This window comes from Acanthochromis polyacanthus, chromosome 12 (genome assembly GCF_021347895.1).
Source record: "Acanthochromis polyacanthus isolate Apoly-LR-REF ecotype Palm Island chromosome 12, KAUST_Apoly_ChrSc, whole genome shotgun sequence".
NCBI lineage: Eukaryota > Metazoa > Chordata > Actinopteri > Pomacentridae > Acanthochromis > Acanthochromis polyacanthus.
In genome coordinates this window covers 33,579,792-33,605,250 of record NC_067124.1, presented here as the reverse complement: position 1 = coordinate 33,605,250, position 25,459 = coordinate 33,579,792, and the positions used below count along the sequence as shown (strand labels likewise).

The 25,459-nt window shown below is 40.4% G+C and overlaps 1 protein-coding gene across 1 annotated transcript in view; it reads left to right on the top strand.

The window, feature by feature from the left end:
* The window catches only part of LOC110951454 (dynein axonemal heavy chain 11), a 44,432-nt gene extending 19,947 nt beyond the window's left edge, over positions 1-24,485 (top strand). The window contains 35 exon segments of the mRNA XM_051956926.1: positions 644-883; positions 966-1,127; positions 1,220-1,413; positions 1,546-1,708; positions 2,163-2,286; positions 2,414-2,556; positions 3,288-3,449; positions 5,712-5,945; positions 7,693-7,747; positions 7,750-7,838; positions 7,927-8,040; positions 8,121-8,264; positions 9,469-9,651; positions 9,777-9,878; positions 9,984-10,118; positions 11,403-11,576; positions 11,738-11,973; positions 13,474-13,596; positions 16,117-16,321; positions 16,402-16,566; positions 16,771-16,911; positions 18,356-18,526; positions 18,947-19,069; positions 19,171-19,364; positions 19,443-19,591; positions 19,663-19,790; positions 20,108-20,335; positions 20,422-20,613; positions 21,598-21,726; positions 22,132-22,374; positions 22,456-22,638; positions 22,715-22,830; positions 23,040-23,152; positions 23,227-23,367; positions 23,504-24,485. Of these exon segments, the coding sequence (XP_051812886.1) occupies positions 644-883; positions 966-1,127; positions 1,220-1,413; positions 1,546-1,708; positions 2,163-2,286; positions 2,414-2,556; positions 3,288-3,449; positions 5,712-5,945; positions 7,693-7,747; positions 7,750-7,838; positions 7,927-8,040; positions 8,121-8,264; positions 9,469-9,651; positions 9,777-9,878; positions 9,984-10,118; positions 11,403-11,576; positions 11,738-11,973; positions 13,474-13,596; positions 16,117-16,321; positions 16,402-16,566; positions 16,771-16,911; positions 18,356-18,526; positions 18,947-19,069; positions 19,171-19,364; positions 19,443-19,591; positions 19,663-19,790; positions 20,108-20,335; positions 20,422-20,613; positions 21,598-21,726; positions 22,132-22,374; positions 22,456-22,638; positions 22,715-22,830; positions 23,040-23,152; positions 23,227-23,367; positions 23,504-23,751 (5,646 nt within the window). The 3' untranslated portion in view covers positions 23,752-24,485.
* Positions 24,486-25,459: the final 974 nt, after the last annotated feature.

The window sequence follows — 25,459 nt, the reverse complement described above, 5'->3', positions numbered from 1 at the left end:
GTTTATCCTCAAATTAATCCAAATTATGTGTGAATTAATAACATATAGAATGATCAAACATTCTGATAGTCCATTAATAGTTTTGAGTCATTTTTTAAAGAAAAAAAAAGTCTCAATTTAGCTTCTTAAACTTGCATATTTTTGGGTTTATTTACTCCTCTGTGACAGTAAACTTAATATCTTTGGGTTGTGACAAAAAAAATGACATTTGGAGACCATTTTTTGACATTTACCAACTAAACAACTAATTGATTAACTGATAAAATAGTCAACACGTCTATGGACAGTGAAAAAATCATTAGTTTCAGCCCTAGTTTTCAACATTCTCACTTGTTTGCGGAGGAGGAAGTTTTTATTTTGTATAATGTTAAAATGTGAAATGTAAAAATTATCTTGAATGCTGTGTGGTTTGGACTTCAAATCAGACGTATTACAGATATTAACGAAGTGTTTTGTACTGAACCAACAGTCTGTAAGTGTGTTGTAGTGATACTAAAAAGAACTCCAATGTGGAGTTTAAATCCATATTTTCCAATAAAATCGTTAATGATGCATTTGAAGTGTTGAGGTGCTGCATTTGCAAGCATAATATATCTACTCCGTAATATTTCCTAACATTTAGTTGTGCCTTTCCTTTCTACAGAGACATTTCTCGGTGTTTGCAGTGAACTTTCCTGCACCTGAAGCTCAGATGTCGATCTTCAGTCAGATCGTGTGTTTCCATCTGAAGCAGCAGTCGTTCAGTCCGCCGGTTCAGAGGAGCGCTACACCTGTGGTCCAAGCTGCCGTAACCCTTCATCACAAGATGGTTCACAACTTTCTGCCCACTGCCATCAAGTTTCACTACACGTTCAACCTCCGAGACATATCCAACATCTTCCAGGTAGTGCTCATAGTAAGCAAGTTTTACAAGTGGACGTATGAGATGTAAGGGAAATATTCATACGGTTGTCTGTGCTGTTAAGGGCATCCTCTTCTCTGGACCTGAGACTGTGAAAGAGAGCTCAGATCTGGCACTGCTGTGGCACCATGAGTCCTGCAGAGTGTATTCAGACAGACTGGTAGATGTCAAGGACCTGCAGCTTTTCCGGAAGCTCCAAATGGAAACTGTGCATGAATGCTTTGAGGTATAATGCAGCCTCTGATAAAACTGCTGTTCTTCAATTTCTCACAACAATATTCAACCAAAAGATTTCTTATTATGCATGTCTTCTTAAAGGGACTGGAGGATGCAAAGCTGAAAAAGCAACCCCTCCTTTACTGTCACTTCTCCCAAATGGGTGAGTATCCTTCCTATGCTCCTGTCAGCGACTGGTCTGCGCTCAGAACCATCCTCGCAGACGCCCTGGAGAGCTACAATGAGCTCCACCCTGCCATGAATCTGGTGCTGTTTGAAGATGCCATGCAACATGTGTAAGTGGAGCTGGTTGCTTGATTATTAAAATAACTGCAATGATCATAGTAAGCTTAATTAAATCCCATCTGATCATGGTAAGTAAAGAATCTGCGTCTTTAGAGGCATAACAAAGATTGTGCCGTTACCAGCTGTCGCATCAGTCGCATCCTGGAGGCTCCAAGCGGTCATGGCTTACTGATCGGGGTTGGGGGCAGCGGGAAGCAGAGCCTGACTCGTCTGGCTGCCTACATATCCTCTGTGGAAGTCTTCCAAATCACTCTGACTAAGGGTTACAGCATCCAGGACCTGAAGGTAAATACTGAGCTTATAGCCAAGACCAAGACCAAGCATTTTATGACTTTATATCAAGCTTCCTTCTATGGAAATGTAGAGAAGTAGTTAGAATCCACAGGCATTGTAATAAACTACATTCCTATTAAGCAAAATGTTAATAAGGTTTCTCACATAATCAAATAAATAAATAAATACTAGGTTAGTTTCTCTGGCTGCATGCATTGTATCGATGTAGTTCAGTTTTGCAGTGATGCAGAAAATAATTGTCAGATACTATTAAAAGCCGCTCGGAAATCTTTTAATATCTCATCGATGAGGCAAGTTTGTCAATTTAATCATTTAATAGCCTCTTTAAAAATCTTGTGCTCTCCAATTAATTATTGTATTGAATATTAGATTCTCTATTGGACTTCATATTAGTGTGCAGGCTGTACTGTGAGTGTTCACTTATGGCATGTGTGGTTTCTCTTAGGTGGATCTGGCTGGTTTGTTCATAAAGACCGGAGTGAAGAACCAGCGAGTGGCTTTACTCCTGACTGATGCACAGATACCAGCTGAGCGGTTTCTGGTCATTATTAATGACTTACTGGCATCAGGTCAGAAACAAAACCCATAGCACCCATGCATTTGTGTTTCACCTGCAGGATTTTCTTCATGCATGTAGATTGAAACCAGTAAGTGCAGAGTGAGTGCTCATTGCTGAAATTGTGTTTTTTCCTCCAGGAGAAGTTCCTGAGCTCTTCAGTGAAGAGGATATTGAAGGAATTGTGTCCAGTGTGAGAGCTGAGGTCCGAGGACTTGGACTGCTGGACAACAAGGAGAACTGCTGGAGATTCTTTACAGACCGAGTCCGACTACAGCTCACGGTCCAGTCTTTGACATTCTGTCTTACAACATCAATTTGTGAATATTTCTTCTCTGTATTAGGAGAGAAATGTGTTGTTTCTAATTTATTGTGAATAGCTTTAACCCTATATTTGCTACCAAAGCAAACATTAAAAAAGTTAAAATAAAAACTTGGTTTTTGGAGGCAACATCTGGATGATATTACTTCCAAGAAGCCTAACAGAATATAATTCGGTTGCAGCTGTGAGCTCCAAACTTAAGTGGAGAAAATAAGGGAGCAACACAAACTGGAAATGCAAACTAGATGAATGTGACAGTTCTCAACAAGAAATTAATGAGAGAATCTTCCCAAACATTAGTATTTTAGTGTAAATTAAAAGCACAGCTGCTGTATAATACTATTAAATATGTTTGACAAGCTGAGTTAACCAAGCCAGACAAACTGGGGGGTTAAAAGGAAGGAAATTCTTCTCTCGGTACTCATGTATGCCATCCAGCTCGTGTTTGCGCCAGGGCCTCTGGTAGCGTCACCGTCTGCTCCAGCCAACTGCGAATGTGGCTGCTGTCCACATGCCAAGGTGATGAAAGTGGGGGCCAGAAGGCTGCCAGTTATGGGTTTCCCTTTCAGAGACGCGCCGCTTTGATATCTATGACTTGTGATGATTTACCTATGTGCACTTGGCTGCGTGTCGTGTTAGTACAGATCTGTGGGTGTGCATGCGACCTTGTCTTTTTGCCTTTTTCTTTGCAGGTAGTCCTGTGTTTGTCTCCAGTGGGCAGTGCCCTGCGAGTGAGAGCTCGCCAATTTCCAGCCCTCGTCAACTGCTCAACCATCGACTGGTTTCACCCTTGGACCAGTGAAGCTCTGCAGTCAGTCAGCTACAGGTTCATCCAAGAGATTGAAGGCATTGAGGTCAGACTTTTGAACCCAAGTTACCATCTGACCATTTATCTCACCCTCACAGCCAAATTCTGAATGAAATAAAACTCTTATATCTCCCTGCTTTTCACTCTGTGTGTCTGAACTGTGCGATATTATTAAAAATAACAATATTAGCTCCCAGAAATGCCCAGGTTTGTCACGTACCCCGCCGATATCCCAGACTGGGTTCGACTTTAATGAGCACCTTCTAATTACTGCAGTGCAGCTGGATTAACTTTTCCATAGATCCTTCATCATTAGTTCTCTGCTGAGGTGCTGACAAATTGCTGAACACATGCCTGGAGACTCACAGTGAGTGCAGACATATCATTGTTTTCCATCATGGCAGTGGAACGATCACAACCCGGAATCATTTATGTTAATGAGAGAAGAGTGATTAAGCGCATAACGAGCCTCTAAGGTGGCACAGCTGTCACAACCAGGAAGTGTCATCACATATGTGAACACGTGCCAGGCTATTACTTTCCACTTTTTACACATCTGTCCACATGTGGGTGTTCACATGCAGAAGAAGAGTGGTTTTTCATAAGTTGTGGCATTATTAGAGTATCAGTTCAAAGTAATGGCAGCAGCAGCGTTTTCAGCGTTAGGTAACTGAGTAATGGTTGAAGCTGGAGCTGTAGGAGGTTGGTTATAGCGACATATGCAGAGAATGACTTAAATAATATAATGGGATAAATGATATAGTGTGATTCATGCAGATGATTGTTTAACCCTTTGAACCCTTTGCACTTTTTTACTTACTGTGAGTTCATTTTTCACTGCAAAATACAGTCCTGTGCCTTTATGAAAACATAAAAACCATGACAAGAGAACTTAGAATATTATTTTGTGCAGTCTGTCACAGTTATAATGCCATAAGTCATAAACGATTTAAACAGAATTTTGTTTATTAGTCATTTTAATGTCATTTAAAATATATATATATTAGTAGTGTATTTGATTTTAGAATCAGCATCTACATTTTTTTTCAGGTGTTACCAAAATTGTAGAAAACATGGCGACTCTGCATGGCATAGATATTTTACTAACATTGTTGGTTTAAATGCTTGTTTCTCTGCTTTGTGCACACACTGCCTGCGGTTCAGCCGAGTTCAACCAAAAATGCCCTAAATTTTCGTCACGTGACTGTTGGTTGCAGCTGAGACTGTCATGGCTTCAGGTTTTCTCTGAGAATCACAAAATTTAATTAATTAAATTTTTTTTTTTTTTTTTTTTTTGCAGAATCTGTTTAACACTTTCAATTTGTAATTTTGACGAAAAATCACGTTTTTCAGCTTAGATTGGATCAAATTATTCGACAGGACAACTCAACACAAATAATTAGGTCAAATGTAATTATTTGATTAGAAAGAATGTGATTATTCTTTCTGTTTTTACAATTTCTGGCTCCAATAAATGGTTTCGTTTTGACGATTTTTAAAGACTACCGTCCAAATCCGCCAGCAGGTTTTGGGTTTCAGAGGGTTAAGCTAGTGTGCAATTAACAAACTGTCTTTAAAAAGTTGAAACACACTAAACAAGCGACATTACATCTAAAGTCATTAATGATTGTTTATCTTCTTAAAGAGGCAGGAGTGCAAGAAATGAAATGATCATTTATTTAAAGTTAGAAATGCACAACCTGCTAATAGTTGTTAGACGGGGCCAATCAATGAGCTTCTTTCAGATCTTAACCGAACACCGCATGCTTTGTCAAAACGCATTATGTCAAATCTTAATTAATAATGATTTTTTTTTTTTTTTGCTGCTGATCATTAACAATGGCTTTTTGTGAGTTATGGTCAGCTTTGATCCTTGTATTCTCTGCTCATTTGTTTTTGCTTTAATTGATCGCTAACTGCCTGATTAATGGGGGCCGTGTGTCATTGTGCGCCGCATGATGAATACCTAGTTGCAATGTGTTGCTGCTGCCGCTGTAGACGGTGTTTGGAAAGTTGGAGCACGGCAGATCTAATGTAAACAGTGAGCATGTTTTACAAGCTGCATGTCAGTGGGCTAAACACATTATTTTCACAGAGGTTTCAAAGCATAATCATTCCTGCGAGCTGCACCTAAATTTCAGATTGAGTAAGTCAGGGCCAGCCAAGTGCGATGGCAAAACTTGTAGATGAATTCAAAATTTATGAAGATAATATTTCAGTTCCCATCAGGTTGGGGATGTTAAACTCCACTCAATCCAGCTCGCCCTGTTCTCCCCTCTCTCCCCACCTTGTCTGCTTATTTTTACAGCCCGCCGTCCAGGAATCCATCAGTCTTTTCATGGCCTACGTTCACACCAGTGTCAACCAGGCAAGTGAAAAATACCGGCGCAATGAGAAGAGGTACAATTACACCACCCCCAAGAGCTTTCTCCAGCAAATCACGTTGTACAGAAACCTTCTGGAGAAGAGCCGGGCTCAGCTTCAGCACAAGATGAACCGGCTCGACAGCGGCCTTCAAAAACTCCAAAGCACCGCTGCTCAGGTGAGTGTGTTTTTCTTTTTCCATCCTGAAAGGGGCTAATGTTAGGGTTTGAAGAACAAGGTTGAAATAGGCAAATTAGGAATGGTATTAGTGTTTGATTTGTGGGCGTTTCCATGACATTACACATTGAAGCAGTGGTGTAGTGGTCCCTGGAGAAGTGGGTATACCCTTAATTTTCACCTTTTTAAAAAAAAAATTAGTCCAGAAAAACGCCCTGTTTTAGAAACAGTGACATAGAAGACTACTCTATTCAATTTTTTCAGTCATTTCTACTTGCTCACTATTATAAAATTATCATGACTTGATTAGGAGCAGTTTGTAGTTATTACTGGTCACACAAGCAAACAGGATTAATGTAACGTGTTTATCATGAGGCAAACATGGTGTTTCAGTTACTTTTGAACATTTATTTAAATAAAATACTTCAAATATGAAGTTGACAGTGCATCCTTGTTCATATTTCATCATGAACAAAACCTCAATATTGTTTTAGGTCGAATCTTAAACTACCTGTCCCCATTCTTGTGTTTTCACTTACTTTAAAATCAACTACCAGCCTCGAGGTTTTCCCACATTATCCCAATCTAGCTAGCTTCAGACTTACGTTAGAATAACGTTAGCCTTTCAAAACGTTAGTCAGACTCGGCCCGACACTCAGTTTAACCCGTTGCGCTTCAGTTGCGCTTCAGTGTTCCGCCCGCGGTACACTTTGAGATCTGCATAAGCAATTTGCTAAATGGCTGAAACTGCAAACGTGATCATACAAACACTATACGCCGATGGAAAGCTTAGATTCTCATGAATCCGCCGGTATAAACTACTTTCAGATGTGATTACCACAGCGGGTAATATAAACACATTTGTCCGACAAAAAACGAATATCCATCCATCCGTTCTCTATACACGGCTTCAACGTACACAGCGCGACTCACATTTCCGGGTTCATTATTACACACAGATGAAAAGATTCCACAAAAAACGGCCATAATCCAACCTTGGACATCCAAACGACACAAGCCAGTAAACTATTTTGTCCAAAACATGTCTTGAAGTCTGTATATAACCCACGAATGGGTCGTTTTCGAGGAAATGCACCTCGCGATGCGCGTCCAATAGTCCATGTATTTCTCGTCATATTTTTATTTACAAATAGAATATTAGCGATTTTTTTGTACTGAAAATGGCTGGAATTGACTGCAGCTTTAACCACTGGCGACAAAATATCTTCTCCTTGAAATGTGCAGTCATGTTGCCAGTAGTTTAAAACAATGATTCATTTGGAAACCACCTTAAAACTTACCTGAGAATTATATCATCCATGAAAGTAGGTTCGCTCGATACGTACCACTCACTTGAAAGGTGTTTATTCTGACTTTCTCGCATTTCCGCGCATCTTTCAAGCAGACCTGTCAATCAACTGGAGTGCCACAGAGGTGTTAGCAAAATTTTCCTCTGTATGACCCGCCCTACTCTGCCTCTGATTGGCTCATCCCTAAAGTTAACCAATCGAATCAGTGAAGATAGCATGTACCAGCCAATTACAGGCAGAGGAGGGTTGTTCTTGGCTTCATCATCCTTAAGGAAAAGAGGGCTACCTGGCACACAGATATTACTGAATGATGCGCACCAGGGAGCATTAGAAGTGGGTATACGCAATGCTAACTGAAAAATAAGTGGGTATACGCCGTATACCCTGGACTACACCACTGCATTGAAGTATGATGTGGTTTTTTCCCCTCTATTTTAGGTTGAAGATCTAAAAGCCAAACTGGCATCCCAAGAAGCCGAGCTGACCTTTAAAACCAGAATATCGAAGCTCTAATTACAAAGATTGGACTGCAGACTGAGAGGGTTAGCAACAAGAGAGAGGCTGCAGACGTCGAGGCACAAAAAGTGAGATATTTCATCACGTTTTTGTTTTTTTTTGCACTTTTTTGGCCATCTCCATACCCTACCATATCACACATATGATTGTGTACAGGTTGCTGTCATTCAGGCAGAAATTGCTGTCAAACAGAAGGACTGTGAAAATGACCTAGCCAAAGCAGAGCCATCGCTGACAGCTGCCACGGCGGCTCTGGACACGCTCAACAAGGTGGGTCGTCTTTGTCGACGCAATTCCGTCACATCTCCAGTCGTTCAGATCATACAACGCTATATAATTCTTTTTCTTAGGTGAATCTGACCGAGCTGAAGGCCTTTCCGAACCCTCCGACAGCAGTAATCAACGTAGCAGCAGCTGTGATGGTCCTGCTGGCCCCCCGCGGTCGAGTTCCTCAGGATCGGAGCTGGAAGGCGGCGCGGGCCTTCATGGGCAAGGTTAAGCTGTCATCATGTCAATCACATCTGCCTGATTAATGTCAATCTAATTTGTGAGCGGGCCTTGACCCTGGCCCTGCCCAGCATCTCTCCATCGCCCACATTACAGCTGGATGGCTTTATGAATATGCTCAGTCGCTGGAGGGGCAACCGTGTCGACCTCTTTCTCAGAATCTCTCTCCTGCTGATGCAAGCGTGGATACAAAATGACATATTTGGTTTTTAAAAAGTCGGTAGAATTGAGCATTTTTATGTGGTCAGTTCTTTTTCTTTTAAAATCATAGATAGTTTTTAGAAATAGTTGACTGTTAAACTGCATATGCATGTAAGGCAGACCTCTAGTCTAGGATTGAAGAAGGAAATGAAGGTAAAAACCTTCATTTCACTCTTGTCCTTAGCAGTAAGTGGGTGTAAGTGGGCAACAGGTCAAAGAAAAGGAAAAGCCAATGACATTCAATAGGCAAAATGACTGTCATTTAAAAAGTATTCTTTCTAGAAAACTTCAAAACGTTTTACATTTCAAATGATGCGGTTCACATTACATGCAGTTATTTAGTATTGAAACCTGTTTCTTAGTGCCTGTGAGATTTATCATCCAGCTACACAGGAATTATAACATTGAACTTTATCCAATCACTGTCATAAATTTCACATAACCACAGATATTATACAGTTTGCGTAGAGTTTATTGGTGAGACGACACCATCACATTCTGATCCTTATTGTGTGGCTCTGTCTCTTTTGTAAACAAATTTTTCCTTTTTTTGTTGTCATAAACTATGAATATTTAAAATAGTATCTGTGAAATGTTCAGTACAAAAAAGAGAAAATTCTGTTTATCCATTTTCAACATTTTTTTCATTTAAATATGACGCTATATATGAACAACAATATTTTAGGAGATTAAGAGATAAAATTGTCATTTCTTATTATACCATTGATTCAGAATTCAGAAACTTAAGCAGTTACTATAAACATATATGATAAAAAAACAATATTTTCATAAATATCCATATTTTATGCCAGAAAAATTTAAAATCAGAAATGGTCGAGCAGGAATTGTTCTAAAAATTGGATGATTTGAGATTAAATGACCAATATGTGCCTCATTTTAAGGTTTTATTATGTCAAATTTATATTCCTATCTGCTCTAAACCCTAGAGCAGATATTAATACCTCACTTTTTGGTATTTTTGTCTGTCAGGTGGATGATTTCCTGCAGGCCCTGGTGTCATATGATAAAGAGCACATCCCTGAGTCCTGCCTGACTGTGGTGAAGCAAGAATATCTGAGAAAGCCCGACTTCCATCCCGATCTAGTCTGGACCAAATCTACAGCTGCAGCTGGTCTTTGCGCCTGGACTATTAACATTGTCAGATACTACGAGGTCAAGCATTCCCTTCAAATAAATTATAATTATATTAAATGTTAATACATTTTCTTATTATTCTTTAAAAAGGTTTGCTGGTAATTGCAGAGCTTCCTTCATAAAATATGCCTTATTTTTTGCAGATTTATTGTGAGGTCATTCCAAAAAGACATGCATTATCACAAGCTAATGCAGAACTCGAAACGGCAACGGCCAAACTGTTGGCAGTTCAAAAGAAATTGGCAGTGAGTGCAATGTTATTATTACGCTTACTTTAGTCGCTCAGTCTAAAAGCTAGATTCCCCTAATGGTGTCTAATTTGCATGGCTTCCTTTGTTTTCTTTCTACAGGACCTTGATGCCAACCTCCAGAGCCTAACAGCTCAGTTTGAAAAGGCTACAGCTGAGAAAATCAGTTGTCAGGAGGAGGTGACACAAACCACCCAGACCATCGAGCTGGCTAACCGACTAGTCAAGGGCTTGGTGGTAAACAAGGGGAGATGGAGGAGTTTGGGTGGTGTCATTGCGGCTGACCTGGCATAAAATTAACTGTCAATTTGCCGGGAGGGGGGGAAAAAAAACGCATGGAGAGGTGCTGGTAATCGAACTGCATCAGTAATCTGGACTAGGAGTTGTTATGTCCTGGCAGCGCAGCCCGACAGTTGTGCGAGCAGATCAGGCGAAGGGAGATTTTACAGCCTGGCCCAGCAGCATACTGGGGACTTGTGAGACAGGTAGAGAGGGCTGGACCGCTGAGAACGCATGGCTGAACTGGGCAACCAGCTGGCTGAGCAGTTTCCAAATTGAGAAAGGAAGAGAGATGGCAAGAAGGCTACACTAACACTGCCCTCTGTCTGTGTGTGTATGCTGTCTACCCTGCATTTATGTCTGCATTTCTGAGCTCTCTGGGGAGTAATGGCAATTTATTTCCAAGAGGGAATTACAGAATATGAATATATGAGTTATATAAATGCTGAAAGTTTCACATTTCTCTAATTATTTGAGCGTTATATTCAACTCCTTTGCATTCCTGTCCACGCATCCTTCAGGCAAGTCGGATTGTTGCCTTTATGGACACTAATCTGAATTAAAAGACGGTCATTTCAGTCCCCATTTTGCAAGTTCGACTTTCTTATTCCGGAAAATAAATGTGGTTTGCATGGAACAGCTTGGCTTTTAAGCATATCAAGATAAATGTTTTGTCTTTATGGCATTGACCTGGAAGCAATAGTGTACAGACTAATAAATCAGGCCGTCTATATTTAATCATTAACTTACCTCAAAGCCTCAACAGCTGTTGGAAATTAACAATGTCTCACCCCAGACTGAGTGATATTACAGGCAATCCATAATACATTAGAGTAAAATTATAGTGATTTTTAACTGTCTGAGAATTTATTATGTGACATATTCTGGATCCACGGCCCCTTGTAAGAAAATGCCATGCATGATTTATCGTCGTAGGCTGTCACAGTCACAGTATTGAAGGTTTAAATGAATGCTAAATTGATGCAGAGTGAATGTACAGCCAAACTTCCAGAACTATTGTAAGGGAATTGCAGTTTTACACTTTACTGCTTACATCTTGTTAGTTTGCACAATAAATAGAGTGGGAAGCTGCCCTGCGTCTACAAATATCCTGAAGCACAGGCTGTTTAGCTATTGGTTTTAACTGTTTTTACATGGATTAGGTGCAATTTTGCTGTGATTTTCATTGTTTTCTTTGTGTTTTTTTAAATGATGTTGAAGCCTTAACTTTGTGTCTTGCAGTCAGAGAAGGAGCGCTGGTCCAAGGCTATTGTCCAGTATGAAAAGGAACAGAAAACCCTGTGTGGCGACGTCCTCCTCACCTCAGCATTTGTCTCCTACATGGGTTACTTCCCCAGCCAGTATCGTGTGGAGCTTTTTACCAGTGCGTGGATTCCTTTCCTTCAGGCTCAGAAGGTAAAATCAGCTTTACAACAGATTTTGTGCTGTTTGAACTGCAGCTATTCGGAGGGTAAAATCTTTCTCTCCCCAAACATCCACAGCAGACTCTGTAAACTGCAGTGCCCTGCTTGCAGCGCTCCAACTGAAGTGACATCATTCCTCCGTGTCTGTTCCAGGTCTCTGTACCCCTGACAGACGGCCTGGATCCAGTCCTCATGCTTACAGATGATGCCACTGTGGCTGCCTGGCATAACCAGGGCCTGCCAAATGATAGGATGTCCACCGAGAACGCTGCCATCCTGACCACCAGCGAGCGTTGGCCACTCATCATCGACCCGCAGCAGCAGGGCATCAAGTGGATCAGAAAGCTACTGGGGTCAGAGCTGAGGGTGGTGCGGCTGGGGCAGAAAGGGTGAGAAGGGGCAAACCATTGTCAGTTTGCAATTACAGGGTCTTGTTTTAATGTGTTAGTTAGTGCTAATGTACCTATAAAGTGTGCATGCCCAGCTACATTTGTTTTGTGCTGCATATTATTGGGAAAAAAGTTTTGAAATACGAAAAATTGCAGGAATTTTCACCAGATGTCTTGATTAATTGATTTTGAAGAGGATTGCAGCTGCATGAAAATTAAAGACAATTTTTTAAAAAGCTGAAAAATGATGTTTGCACATTTTTCCATGTGGTACAACACTGGCAAAGCATCCCAAATAGTTTTGTTTTGTTTTTTTTTTTGCTTTGGATGGCATTCAGATCTGGTTTTGCACCTGTAATGCAGAACTTTGCAGTCAAGATGCCTTAATAGTGCTGTTTTAGAACTACATGATAGAGGAAACAACAAAATGTAATATTTAGTTTTCATGCAATGTGGAAAAAATTCAAGAATATTTACCACATGGCTTGAATACCTTTATTTGGAGAGAATTAGTCATTCTACAGTGACTGAGGTGATATGTAGAGGACTGCATCTGTAAAGAAAGTAAAAAGGCATTTAAAAAAACCTCAAAGTTTATGTTTTGAACCTTATTCATATTCACACTTACAAAGGTCTCCAAAAGAGTTTTAAACTTTGTAAGGCATTCAGCTCTGACTTTTCATTTATTGTGCAGAGCTTAGTGGTCAAGATGCCTTAGTAGTGCTGTTTTTAGGTGGCATGATGTGTGATATTTAGTTTTCATGCGATCTGAAAAAAATGCAGGAATGTTTACCACATGACTTGAGTAACTCTGTTTGGAGAAAATTCATCGTTCTACATTGACTGAGGGGATTATGCTGAGGAGTACAACTTGACTGAAAGTTAAAAAGTTATTTCTAATAAACTGAAAAATGACATTTGTGATGTTTGTTATACTGGAAATGCTCTGGATAGCATTCAGATCTGGCTTTCCACTGGTCATACAGAGCTTTATGGTCAAACAAATTAGCTGCATTGCCTAATGTTGTGGCAACAACTGCAAGAATCTGCTGACGGATTACCTGTTGTTGCTCTGTGTTATCCGGTCTAGATCCAAAATGTTTATATTGCGTTTCTTTTTGCAACCAGATCTTCCTTTTTCAGTGTTTCTCTCCAGTTCTTCTCTCATTTTGTGTCAATTTTGCATGTCAACACAAATCTGTGTGAAGAGAGTTACTCAAAATGGAAAAAAAAAATGTATCCAAGAACCATTAAATCAGAGTTAGTTCTGTTTAGACAAACTATTCATGTATCTTAGTCATGGCAAATGAGAATCATGCGTATTTTCTTTTTGTATCAAGCAGCAAAATAAGTTGCAGCATGTTGTGTTAACTGGGCACATTACTTTTCCTACAATGTAACTGCTATGCATGAACACATTGCTATGTTGATGCTGAAACAATGTATCATGCAGCTCTAGTTATTTTTTTCCTGTTTTCTCTTTTTTTTTTTTTTGTGCAGATATCTCGACGTGATTGAACAAGCTCTTGTCTGCGGCGAAACCGTTCTGATAGAGAATCTGCCAGAAAAGGTGGACCCAGTCCTGGAGCCTCTATTAGGCAGAAAAACTGTTAAAAGAGGAAGGTCAGTTCTGAAACAGCAACATAAGATAGACATTTTTGGGACTGGAATGCTCAAGAATAGTCAGAACAATTCAGTGATAACATAAAAGTGGTGTATTTTATAGAACCTACTTAGCATGGGGTTGTTGCACACCAAAACTGTTTTAAATCAATGCCTGGTTTTTATATCCCTGTTCATACATAAGTCGATATGCCCACAACTTGTCCCAATGTGTCTGCGGTGGGAGAAAACAGGAGCAGATTTACCAGATGGTTGAATCTCAGTGAGCTTTGAAACACCAGTAAGACATGACTGAATGCGTTATTATTGCCCGCTCTTTAGATTATAAATGAATTTGCGGCGCGTGTTCCGAATCCCTGAGGCCGACGTATTGATCGCCCCTCAGGACGGGTGATAGATGTATATTTGTGTGTTCATATTCTTTAGGTGTGATGAATATTGAACAGCTGAGCCCCAGTGTAAAAGCTGAATTGAGGGCAGTCATGGTTATTTATAAGGACTCTTGTCTACCACAAAATGTAACGCGTTAAATTCAGCAGCCCTCCATCTTTATGAAAGACTCAGTTTGGCTTTGATAATTTCAAAAACCTGATTGGTGATTGGCTGGAGAATAACATTACATTACTGAGTCAGCTCTAGACTCACTAAAATAACTCTTATTATCTTTAGGAGTAGTGGGATGGTATTGGACTGTTATGTATCATTTGCTTATGAATAAGGTTCTTAAATTCCTTGACTATTCTAATCTATCATTAAGTCATATATTTCATTCAAATTCACTCTTGTCTGAAACAAATTTGATTGGATTTCAAACCCAGCTACCACCCCTGAAGTGTGTAATCGAAAATAGCTGCTTTGTAAATACCTCAATTCTCAATTATCCTCTAAAAGAAAAATCCTGTAACTCCCATAAACCGGACAACCAGCAGCAGAATAAATAGAAAATACCACATATTGACATTCTGCTTTGATTTCCTCCTCAGAAATGTTTACATCTTTCTTCCTCTGATCTATGCATGACCATGAATATTGAGCGTCCCGACGCATGTTCATTGAGCTTCTTTTTTGAAGTCCTGTCCATCCAGACGTAACAATTTATCATAGTAAATCTGATTATAAGTTTATCCCTTGTAGATGACCCACACACTTGTTTCTGTCGATGATTAATACAACCTGCTGGGGCAGCCATGATGGATCTGGTAGGGCTCCACAGCTGAAGTTCATTAATAATTGGAATGTTGTAGAGTGTGAAGTAATGAATACTAATTATTCCTTTCATGGCTGACGGAAGACTACAAGCCAATCCATCAGCAAGGACTTTAATTTGGTGGAGTAATGGTTCTATCAATAGTACATTAATTCTGGCTTGTGAAGATATAGAGTTGAACCAGACCCAGGCCATGAGGAACCTGTGCCATAAAAATTGGGGCCTTGCCTGACATCCGAGGGGTAATTAGAGATAAATGAAAAGCCACCAGGTTCGTCAAGCCGGTGCTAATTTAATTGAAATGCAGGAACAGATAAATATTGGCTGGTGTGGCCACGATCTTTCATATTTATTCAAGAGTATTTGTCTACAGTGAAAGTGGCGTTTGGAGTGGGACTGAAGTTCTGAAGCTCAAATCCTGAAAGGGCAAGAATAGCTTTTAGGGTACAAAGGACTGCAGTTCAGATCATCATCATGATTCATCAACCGCACTGTCCTTTAAAAGGAAGCATTAGTGATATTTCTAACCATTTAATCATCTTTAATTTTTTTACTTTCTTACTTTGAAAGTTTATGGAATAATTACAGATGTGACACCAACGAGGTAAGGGTCGACTGATCTGATTTTTCAGAGTCGATAGCGATTATAAGTACTCAGAAGACTGATAAATGATAAAATAATATAATCTTACTTTCAAGACATGGAATAAGTCAAACTTTAACACGAAGTTTTGTTAAAATGCATTTATTCATTGCATATTTGATACAGCTGAAGGAGTATTTGGTTTACAGTTGGATTTTCTGAATTGTTTTGAGCCAAAAACGTAATTTTTTTCCCGCAACCAAGTGGTATATCATTTGCAAATTCTAAATCTAAGACAAAAGAACTCCTTGCACATCTTTTTTCATGAAACTTGAACATTGGAGAGCGATGAGAATATCCACAAGTCTCCAATTTGCAAAAATACAATTAATTGTGACGTTATGCTGCTAAACCTTCATCCGGTAAAATCTTTTGGCCAAGATCTGGCACCTAAACATCGCTAGATAAATGTATTTTTGCCTTAGACATTATGCAGGAATCTTTTTAAAACATGTCATCTAAACATAAGAGTTCATTCTTGAAAATTTAGTTTCAGCCAATTAATGTCTACAGCAGCAAAAAGGATAACTTTTGCGCCACTTGTTCCTCTAGTTTTAAAATGCACTTCCTGCACTCTAACAGATCTTGGATGAAACGAGGAACTTTCTGTCATTTATCAGGGACTTTTCTTTAGTAAATATTTACAGCGCAGTACCTTCTTATTTTCCAGGTACATTCTGATGGGGGGAAAGGAATGTGAATACAACACCAATTTTCAACTCATTCTTCACACAAAATTGGCAAATCCACATTTCCCTCCTGAGCTCCAGGCTCAGACTACTCTGATAAACTTCACAGTGACTCCTGTGGGCCTGGAGGAGCAGCTGCTGGGACAGGTAGTGTCCAGGGAGAGGCCGGACTTGGAGGCCCTGAAGGTAAAAGCTGATTAATCTACAGTATCGAAGCATTATCCGAAATAGCAAAACCCTGAGTTGTTCTGCGTCCATTTCCTTAGATGCAACTGACAACACAGCAGAACCATTTCAAGATCGAGCTGAAAAAGTTTGAAGATGACCTGCTGAGTCACCTCTCCGCCGCCCACGGTAACTTCCTGGGTGATATTTCTCTGGTGGAGCAACTTGAAAACACCAAGACTACGGCGGCTCACATCCAGTACAAGGTGAGGTCAATACACCGTAAGGTCCCTGTGTTTTGTTTTTGTTTTTTTTTATCACTCAGGTGTTTTTGAACGTCATACATCAGCAAGCGCCTCATTTTATTGCATTAGCTGCAAATGATGTGTAGTTAGGAATATGTGTAATGAGAGGCTTTTGGAGCATGACTGAGAGCCTAATAGCTCATTTTGTGCAATTGGAACACACAGGTGGTGGAGGCCAGAGAGAACGAGACAAAGATCAACGAGGCTCGAGAACTCTACCGCCCAGCAGCAGAGAGAGCGTCACTCCTCTTCTTCATCATCAATGACCTCAACAAGATTAACCCCATGTACCAGTTTTCTCTCAAGGTGAAGCCTTTTACCCCAGAACTGCTCTCTGGGGACATGCAGCACTTTGGGATTTTTTTTAAATGTAGTATTTGTACTTACTGTGTCTTATTAAGGCACAACTTTCTCTGTACAAATGGACTTATGTATTATATATTATGTAACGTTTTAGTTGTCAGAAATAACTGGAGTTTAATTGAAAGGCTGGAACAGATAAATATTGGCTGGTGTGGTGATGATCTTTCATATTTATTCAAAATTATTTGTCTATAGTACAAGTGAAGCTTGGAAGTTGTAGAATCTAAAAGTGTGAGGCTGAGCTTAGATGCTCAGAAAGCTGCAAGATTTTACCCAGACTTTAAAATAAAAGAAAGACATTAGTCATATTTGTAATCACATTATCCTCATTCTTTTTTGACTTTCTCTCTCTGACATTCATAATTTAAAGACTTGAAATCAATTCAATTCAATTTTCTATTTTATTTATGTAGAGCAGATTCACAACATATATCATTTCACAGCACTTAATGTAGAAAGGTACAAAGCTTACAAATGATAAATAGACAACAGAAAACAACCAATGAGGTAGGCATTGATATGTTTTTTTCAGGGCTGATATCTATTATTAGTAATCAAGGACACTAATATACGGTATTTGGAACATTTCAGTAAAAATAAGATATCTGATTTGAAATTCAGAGTAACTTAAACACAAATTTTTGTTAAAGAATGCCTTTGTTCATGTATTACTCCGTCAAGTAACGGTTTGTCAATGGTTTGTCTGTTCATCTGTTTGTGTGTGTGTGTGCGTGTTCGCAACATTACTCAAAAACAGACTAGCGGATGTGGATGAAATTTTCAGGGAAGGTCAGACATGACACAATGCACTTGATTTTTACAGTGATACGGCTTCTCGTCTGGATCCACGGATTTCTTAAGGATTTCCTTATCATTACAAGATAGCTGCACAGCATCACTGTAACCATGACTACAAGTGAACAGTGCGTCAGCTGCCTGCTGATGATCACACGATTGTGATCCTACTACAAATCCACCACTGCGCACTACAAATTATTTAAAGATTTCATCCGTCAGAAATCATACAACGACTGATTAGCCTTGGCGGAGTCCTGCGCTAGTCTTTTCTAGTCTTTTGCATGTGTTTTAATCAAGAAGAAACTTTTCAACATTTATCCTTGAGTGTTAACAGGAGTCACGTCACATGTAATTGATAAAATGCTGCTCAGATCCACAGTCAAAACCACAAACGGAGAGATTCAGCTGCACCAGAGCTCAAGTAGCACATTTTTAGTGTATTTATTATATTTGGAGTGAGTTAAAAGAAAGGACAATACAAATGATTGTAAAAAAAAAATGCTGAATACTGGCTCTGATAATTGGAGTATTTGACTTGCAGTTGGCTCCGTGCACCTTGTCATGGTCTTCTCTTTTTGTTGTATTCCAGACCTTTAACTCTGTGTTTAACAAAGCGATGGAGCGTGCCGAATGGGACGAGGATGTGAGGACCAGAGTGCACACCCTCACTGAGGCCATCACCTACTCTGTATTCCTGTACACCAGCCAGGGCCTGTTTGAGAGAGACAAGTTAACCTTCTTGTCACACACTGCCTTCCAGGTGAGGGACTCAGGACCGCCTCAAAGGTGGGGCCTGCTGTCATCCTCATCAATCAAAGTACTTTTCTGCCCCCACATTAACTTCAATTAAAAGCAGTCAGCGCTACCATACGCTGCTATTGATTACCTCTCACACGTTGCTCCATGGCTGCTCTTCAGACAGTTGGTTCTGACAAGGGGGCTGGTTCTGATGGCATAATGCAATTATCTGTCATTGCGCCAACTGTTTTCATCTTCGGAATTTGTGCAACTCTGAAGGCTGCCCTTCATGTGGCTTTTTCAGGCACTTGCTCGGCCTGTGTAAGTTTACCCAGTTCCATTGTCGGAGTTTTCTCGCAGTTTTCAGGTGGTTGTGGAAATGATTGAGAGGAGATCGATGCCACATAGATCATTACAGACTGCTTCTGGTTCTTCCCCTCAGATTCTGCTCAAGCAGGGCCTGATTGATGCTCAGGAATTTGACTTTCTACTGCACTTTCCAGTGGAAGCGAGCAAAGTTAGTCCAGTGTCCTTCCTCTCTCCGCACGCATGGGGGGCCATTAAGGTACAGTATAGCCTAGTGGCATTAACAAAATGTTACAAGATCAACATGATCATGTTTTTTTTTGTTTTTAGCGATCATTATTGCCTGTTATTTTGATGTAGACAATTTCCACGATGGATGACTTCACTGGGCTTGACAGAGACATAGAAAGTTCTCCAAAGCGCTGGAGGAAGATCGTGGAGTCCAGCTGTCCAGAGAAGGAAAGGCTTTCTCAGGACTGGAAAAATAAGAGTTCCCTCCAGAAGCTCATTATGCTGAGAGCACTCCGGCCTGATAGGATGACCTACGCTCTACGGTGACTAAATGACCACTAACATGTTTATATTTGTAAGTGCTGCACATCGCTGAGCTTTTTGACAATGCTTGCTGGCAGGAACTTTGTGGAGGAAAGCATGGGAACCAAATATGTGGAGAGTGCCCGGTTGGAATTTGAAAAGCTGTTTGGGGATAGTGGTCCCTCAACCCCTGTGTTCTTCATCCTCTCACCTGGAGTAGATCCGCTCAAAGATGTAGAGAAACTAGGTACTACAATTATCGTTTGTTCCTTTGTCTTATTTGGTAGGGATCGTATTCTAAATCTTTTTTCTGTGCAGGTTTGAAGCTGGGATTTTCCATCGACCAGGGCACTTTACACAACGTGTCGCTGGGTCAGGGGCAGGAGGAGGTAGCTGAGAGGGTTCTCAGGAATGCCTCTGAACATGGGCACTGGGTCATTTTGCAGGTAGAGGATATTGTTATTCACTGACTAGGCAACTGTAGAGTTCAGGCTGCACTTCTAGCCTGCCTAATGATATTATCTCACCCCCTGGAGGAAAGGGAAATAAACTCAATTTGGTTCAATAAAAGCCATAATTGGCTAGATCAGCTCCATAAATGGCTCCTTTAGGGAGAAGCCTGCAGCCAAGTGAATCAGTGCAGGATTATCTGACGAATACGAATCACAGAGAAACAAATCCTCCTCATATGAATATCAGCGTGACTATAGCAATTTATCTTGTATACTTGTTGCATAAAGTGTGTGATTTTTTTGTGGTTCAGAATGTGCACCTGGTGGCTCGCTGGCTGCCTTCTCTGGACGCCCTTCTGGAGGCGGCAGCAGTGGACAGCCATCCCAGCTACAGGGTTTTCATCACCGGGGAACCAGCACCGAGCCCTGAGCAGCACGTCACCCCCAGAGGCATGCTGGAGAACGCCATTAAAATCACGAATGAGCCGCCCACTGGCATGAACGCCAGTCTGCATGCAGCCCTCAACAACTTCAATCAGGTTTGTTAAACATACAAAAAAAAATAAAGCACTTTAAATCTGTTATGTTTTGGTTGTAACACCCATTACAATTTCTCTCTTTTCAGGACACTCTGGATATGTGCTCCAGAGAACAAGAGTTCAACTCCATGTTCTTCTCTCTGTGCTTCTTCCACGCTTGTGTCACAGAGCGGCGTAAATTCGGTCCACAAGGCTGGAACCAGAACTACCCCTTCAGCACAGGAGACCTCACAATCTCAACCAATGTGTTGTACAACTACTTAGAGGCCAACACTAAAGTATTATTTTATATTTTTGCTCTTTTTAAAATCAACATTTGAATTATTTAATTATATTTTATTCCCATTTTTTTTATTAATGCACTAAAACTTTTAATTTGTTTTTACAACTACCTTCTTAGCTCCGTAAATTTATAATAATAATGGTATTTGTGGTGGCATTATTGTCAGACAGGGACGGTGAATTACTGCGCAGTGTCTCCAATTACTTATTGAAATCTTTTGTTCCACTGTTATTTGTGAAAAATGTTCATTCCAATGTTTTTTTTTCCCTCCACATTTCTTATAAGTACGAGCACGCAACCTATAATTTAGCTTTATTTCATGAAGACAAAAAATCCATTTGTGAGGGGCGCTTCACCCCTCACAACTCCTAATGTATTTCTCTTAGAACTCCTATTACTCAGGTCATAACCAATTATGTCTCCAAGGTATTCTGCCCTCCAAAAACGAATGTCCTTCATTATGTTAACCAAACAGTAACCTGTATGTGCGTATACAGAGAATTCATTAGGAGGGCAATGAAGCGTTATCCTAAATGTAATTACATGCAGCCAATGTGACAGTTCACAACGCTACATAAGTGATCACTGCAATTAGAGCTGATGAAGGAAGCAATTTGCAAAACAATACAGGTACAAATGATTGTGAACCTACAGCTTTTGTAATTTGTTATGAATCACAGGTTCTTTTCTTCCTCCTTCACCCTCACGGATCATAATCTCCCGCTGAGGAAAAGACTCTTCCTGTCATACATTTTGATCAGAGTGTGTAAAGAAACATAATTTTGTTATATATTCCTGCTATTATCGTTACTCGGAGAACTCGTTTGGGAAGTGATCATAGTTTTATAGGAGGAAAAGAGTAAAGAAGAATGATTGAAAGATCCTCATGATATCCTTGAAGTAATTTTATTAAGGAGTTTAGGATGTTTGTAATAATGTAAAAAAAATATTTCTTATGACAAATTGAGTCTATTTATAGTCCATGCAGGTGCCTTGGGAAGATTTGTGTTATCTTTTTGGAGAGATCATGTATGGAGGACACATTACTGATGACTGGGATAGAAGACTTTGCAAGACGTATCTGCAAGAATTTATGCATCCAAAAATGGTGAGTCAGTGACAATGAGAGAATAGTCTGTTCATTTTCATTTAGTTGTTGTTTGATTTCAACCAAACTATCATATTTAACCTTATTTTCAGCTGGTTTAATCATATAAGTTGAAGGTATTTTTTAAAAAAAAATCTTCACTTGTTCTGAAAGTATGTTCAGTTTTCCAGTTCCCAATAGAGAATATTTGCAGTGCTGTTGTGGATTTCTTTGTTTTGTTGTCCAGGTAAAGGCTGCCCTCTTGGGATGTAACACTAAACTGCAGTTTTGCGCATAAGTTTACTGTGTGTATTCCCTGTCCTCATCAGACATGTTTAGGCCTCTGCTACTTCTGATTGAAACAATCAGACATAAATCCGTGTCCTGCTGTTGTGTGTTTTAATTCTCTCAATTTTCACTTTGTAGTTCGAATCGGAGCTCTTCCTGTGTCCTGGTTTCCTGGCTCCTCCATTCTCTGACTATGCCGGTTACCACAGTTATATTGATGAGCATCTCCCCTCCGAGAACCCCACTTTATACGGGCTCCATCCAAACGCTGAGCTCGAGTGCCTCACCGTCACCTCAGACAACCTCTTAAAGACTCTGCTGGAGCTGCAACCGCGGGACTCCTCCAGCGGAGAGGGAGCAGCCCAGAGCTCAGAGGAGAAGGTGTGGAGGCAGAAAGAACCGTCCTCGAAATAAAGCTGCTGACAGCTACCCATCCTTAATTAACTGTATTGTATTTGTCAGGTCACGTCTATAATCGAAGACATCCTCGACAAGCTTCCTGAGGAGTACAACATTGCAGAGTTGATGGCAAAGACAGCAGAGAGAAGCCCCTACATCTTAGTGTGCTTTCAGGAGTGTGAGCGCATGAATGTTCTGCTGGCAGAAATAAGGAAGTCCCTTAATGAGCTTGATCTGGGGTTAAAGGTGAACCTGCAACACAGTTTTGTACAGTAATATCAATAATATGAAGCAGCATCATTGAGGATTTATCCGTCCACAGGGAGAATTAACCATCTCCTCCAGTATGGAGACTCTGCAGTCTGCACTGTTCAGTGATTCTGTCCCACATTCCTGGGCCAGACTGGCTTATCCCTCCACTAAAGCACTAGCACAATGGTAACTTCTCAGTCACTCTTCTGCATTTATCATCTTTTATACATTATACTATGTATTATGTTATCTCATGATATACTACAAAGTTCACTTTCGCAAAAAAAAAAAAGTCAAATGTCTTTTAAAAAGCCAATTTTACTTATGTGTCAGGTACATAAAGGCTTCAGGCAATGATGTGCTTTGTAGCTGATCAATGATTATTTGTTTTATAGGATGAATGATCTCATCTGTAGCTGTCATGAGCTTGACAGCTGGACTCAAGATTTCGTTTTACCAGCAGTTGTTTGGCTCTCGGGCCTCTTCAACCCACAGTCCTTCCTCACCGGTGAGCCTCTATTCTGTGAAGGTTTTAAAGACATGTGCACCAGAAATATTAACATGCATTGTCATGTTTCACAGCCGTGCTGCAGAGCATTGCTCGCAAGAACCAGTGGCCCCTGGACAGGATGACTCTGACCGTGGACGTAACCAAGAAGATGAAGGACGACTTTGGGCATCCGCCACGGGAGGGAGCCTACATCCACGGACTGTTCATGGAAGGTCAGAATTATTTAACCCCACAATCTCTCCTCCTGCATTCACATAAGTTATACAGATTTTTGACAGCATTTTGCTTCCTGTTTTGCTCAGTATCATCAGTCAAATCCCCATTGCAACATGTCCTGTGCCCTTATAGGAGCGCGTTGGGACACTCAGTCTGGACTCATCTCCGAGGCTGTGTTGAGGGATCTGACTCCAGTCATGCCGGTGCTGTATGTTCGAGCTGTGCCTGCAGAGGAGCAGGAGCTCAAGAATACTTTTGAATGTCCTGTATATCGCACCAAGCAGCGTGGGTCCACATATGTCTGGTCCCTCCACCTCCGAACCAAACAGCCTCCTGCCAAATGGATTGTAGCTGGAGTTGCATTGCTGCTGTCTGTGTGAGACAGTTTGGAAATGACAGGTATTTTATACTATCTGCTGACAGCACCATGCCAAATGTGTAAAAAAGAGTATTTTAAACGGTAATGGATCATGCAATAATTTCACTTTTACCATTTTTAGTTAGAAATACTAATATATGACTTTCTAATAAATCTGTTATTGTTTCCAATTAGGTTTCTACATTACAAAACTGATATTAGAATGTAGGAGTTTATTTTAGATATTAAAGGAAATCAGCTATGAGATATGTATGTTTAGTCGGTGCTGAACCCGTTGTGTCTGCGTCCGACACTGTTGAACCTCTCCCTTGAGCCTTGCCATGATTTGTTGGGAGCTTATGTCTCCATTTTAGACCATGTAATTCTGGATAGGGAGCATATTTTATTGGAAGGTCAAGATTAAAAAAGCTCTCTGGCTGCCCTCTACTAACTGAATGATACACAATGCTGTCTGGAGGGTTCCCGGACAGAATTCCCAGGAGATGATGTGCATGGTTGCTATTGACTTTTAAATGAGGTGCATTTGACATTGACCTTTTGTATGGCTGAGGCAGAATACTAACAGACTAGTGTAATTCATTCAGCCGAGCCTGTTGGAAAAACCTATTCAAAGACACTGATAGCTTTGTATGAGAAAGCAACACATTAGATTACCCATCCTTTATCTGTCTTTATTCTCTGTTAGCATCTGATTAACTTAATACGAACCAAATAAAACCTTTAACTTTAAATGAGTGTAAAGAAGCGGTGGTCTTATCTGGAGTGTTATCTCTTCAGACTGATTTTGCAGTGCACAGACTAAAGTTTGACTGTAGCTCTAAATATATACTGAGGGAGTTGCGTATATGAGGATTCATATGCTTTGCAGTCTATTGTGTGTCAAGGATTTATTAAGATATTGCAAAATCTCCAAAGTCGGGGTTAAAATCATGTCGCAGAGAGAAGTATGTTTAATCAACACAAGGAACAGGATATAAAGCAACTGAGCAAAAAATAGGCTTTATTTTTCTGCTTTGTTTTGCTAAAACTACAAAAATGACACAATGATATGCAAATTACAGCCACCGAATTGCACGGGTGGGTTTTTGTTTGTGTGCGTGTGTGTGCTCTCGAAAAGATTTTCTCCAACGCTAATAACCGCTGTGCTGCTCTTAATTTCTCCCTGCAGCCAAAGTGGCTGTAGACAGACAAATGGAAGACGGAGGATTGATTCTGTGCTTTGTATTGCACGGGGGGAAATGAAGAAGCAGTCTTCCTGTAGTTTCTCTTCATCTGCCTTCTCTTCCTCTCATTAGCACGCCACAGCAGCTAGCCAGTCATTTGGTGACAGGGAAATGATACAGTGCTGGCAGTGTTTGGGAGGAAATGGCAGGGTACGGGGCCCCGACACAGCAGGGGTCATGCCACAGATAAGTCATGTTAAAGGCCAAGCAGGACACCTGGTTAAAGGCAGCAAGGGCATCTGGGTCACACCTCCGCCTCGCTTCGCCGCAACAAGACAATGTGTAGGGGTTGGATTTTCTGTCTGGCTTTCTGTCCAAAAGGCGTACCAACATATAGAGAAAAATCGAAGACTTAGTCTGTTTTCCTGCATTAGTCGTAGTGAAAGTTATCACTAAAAGTCAATGTACAGTTTTAGAATTGTAGAATGGAAATTATTCATATCCCAAACAATCTTTTTATTTATTGTCGATCTTTATTTGACCAGT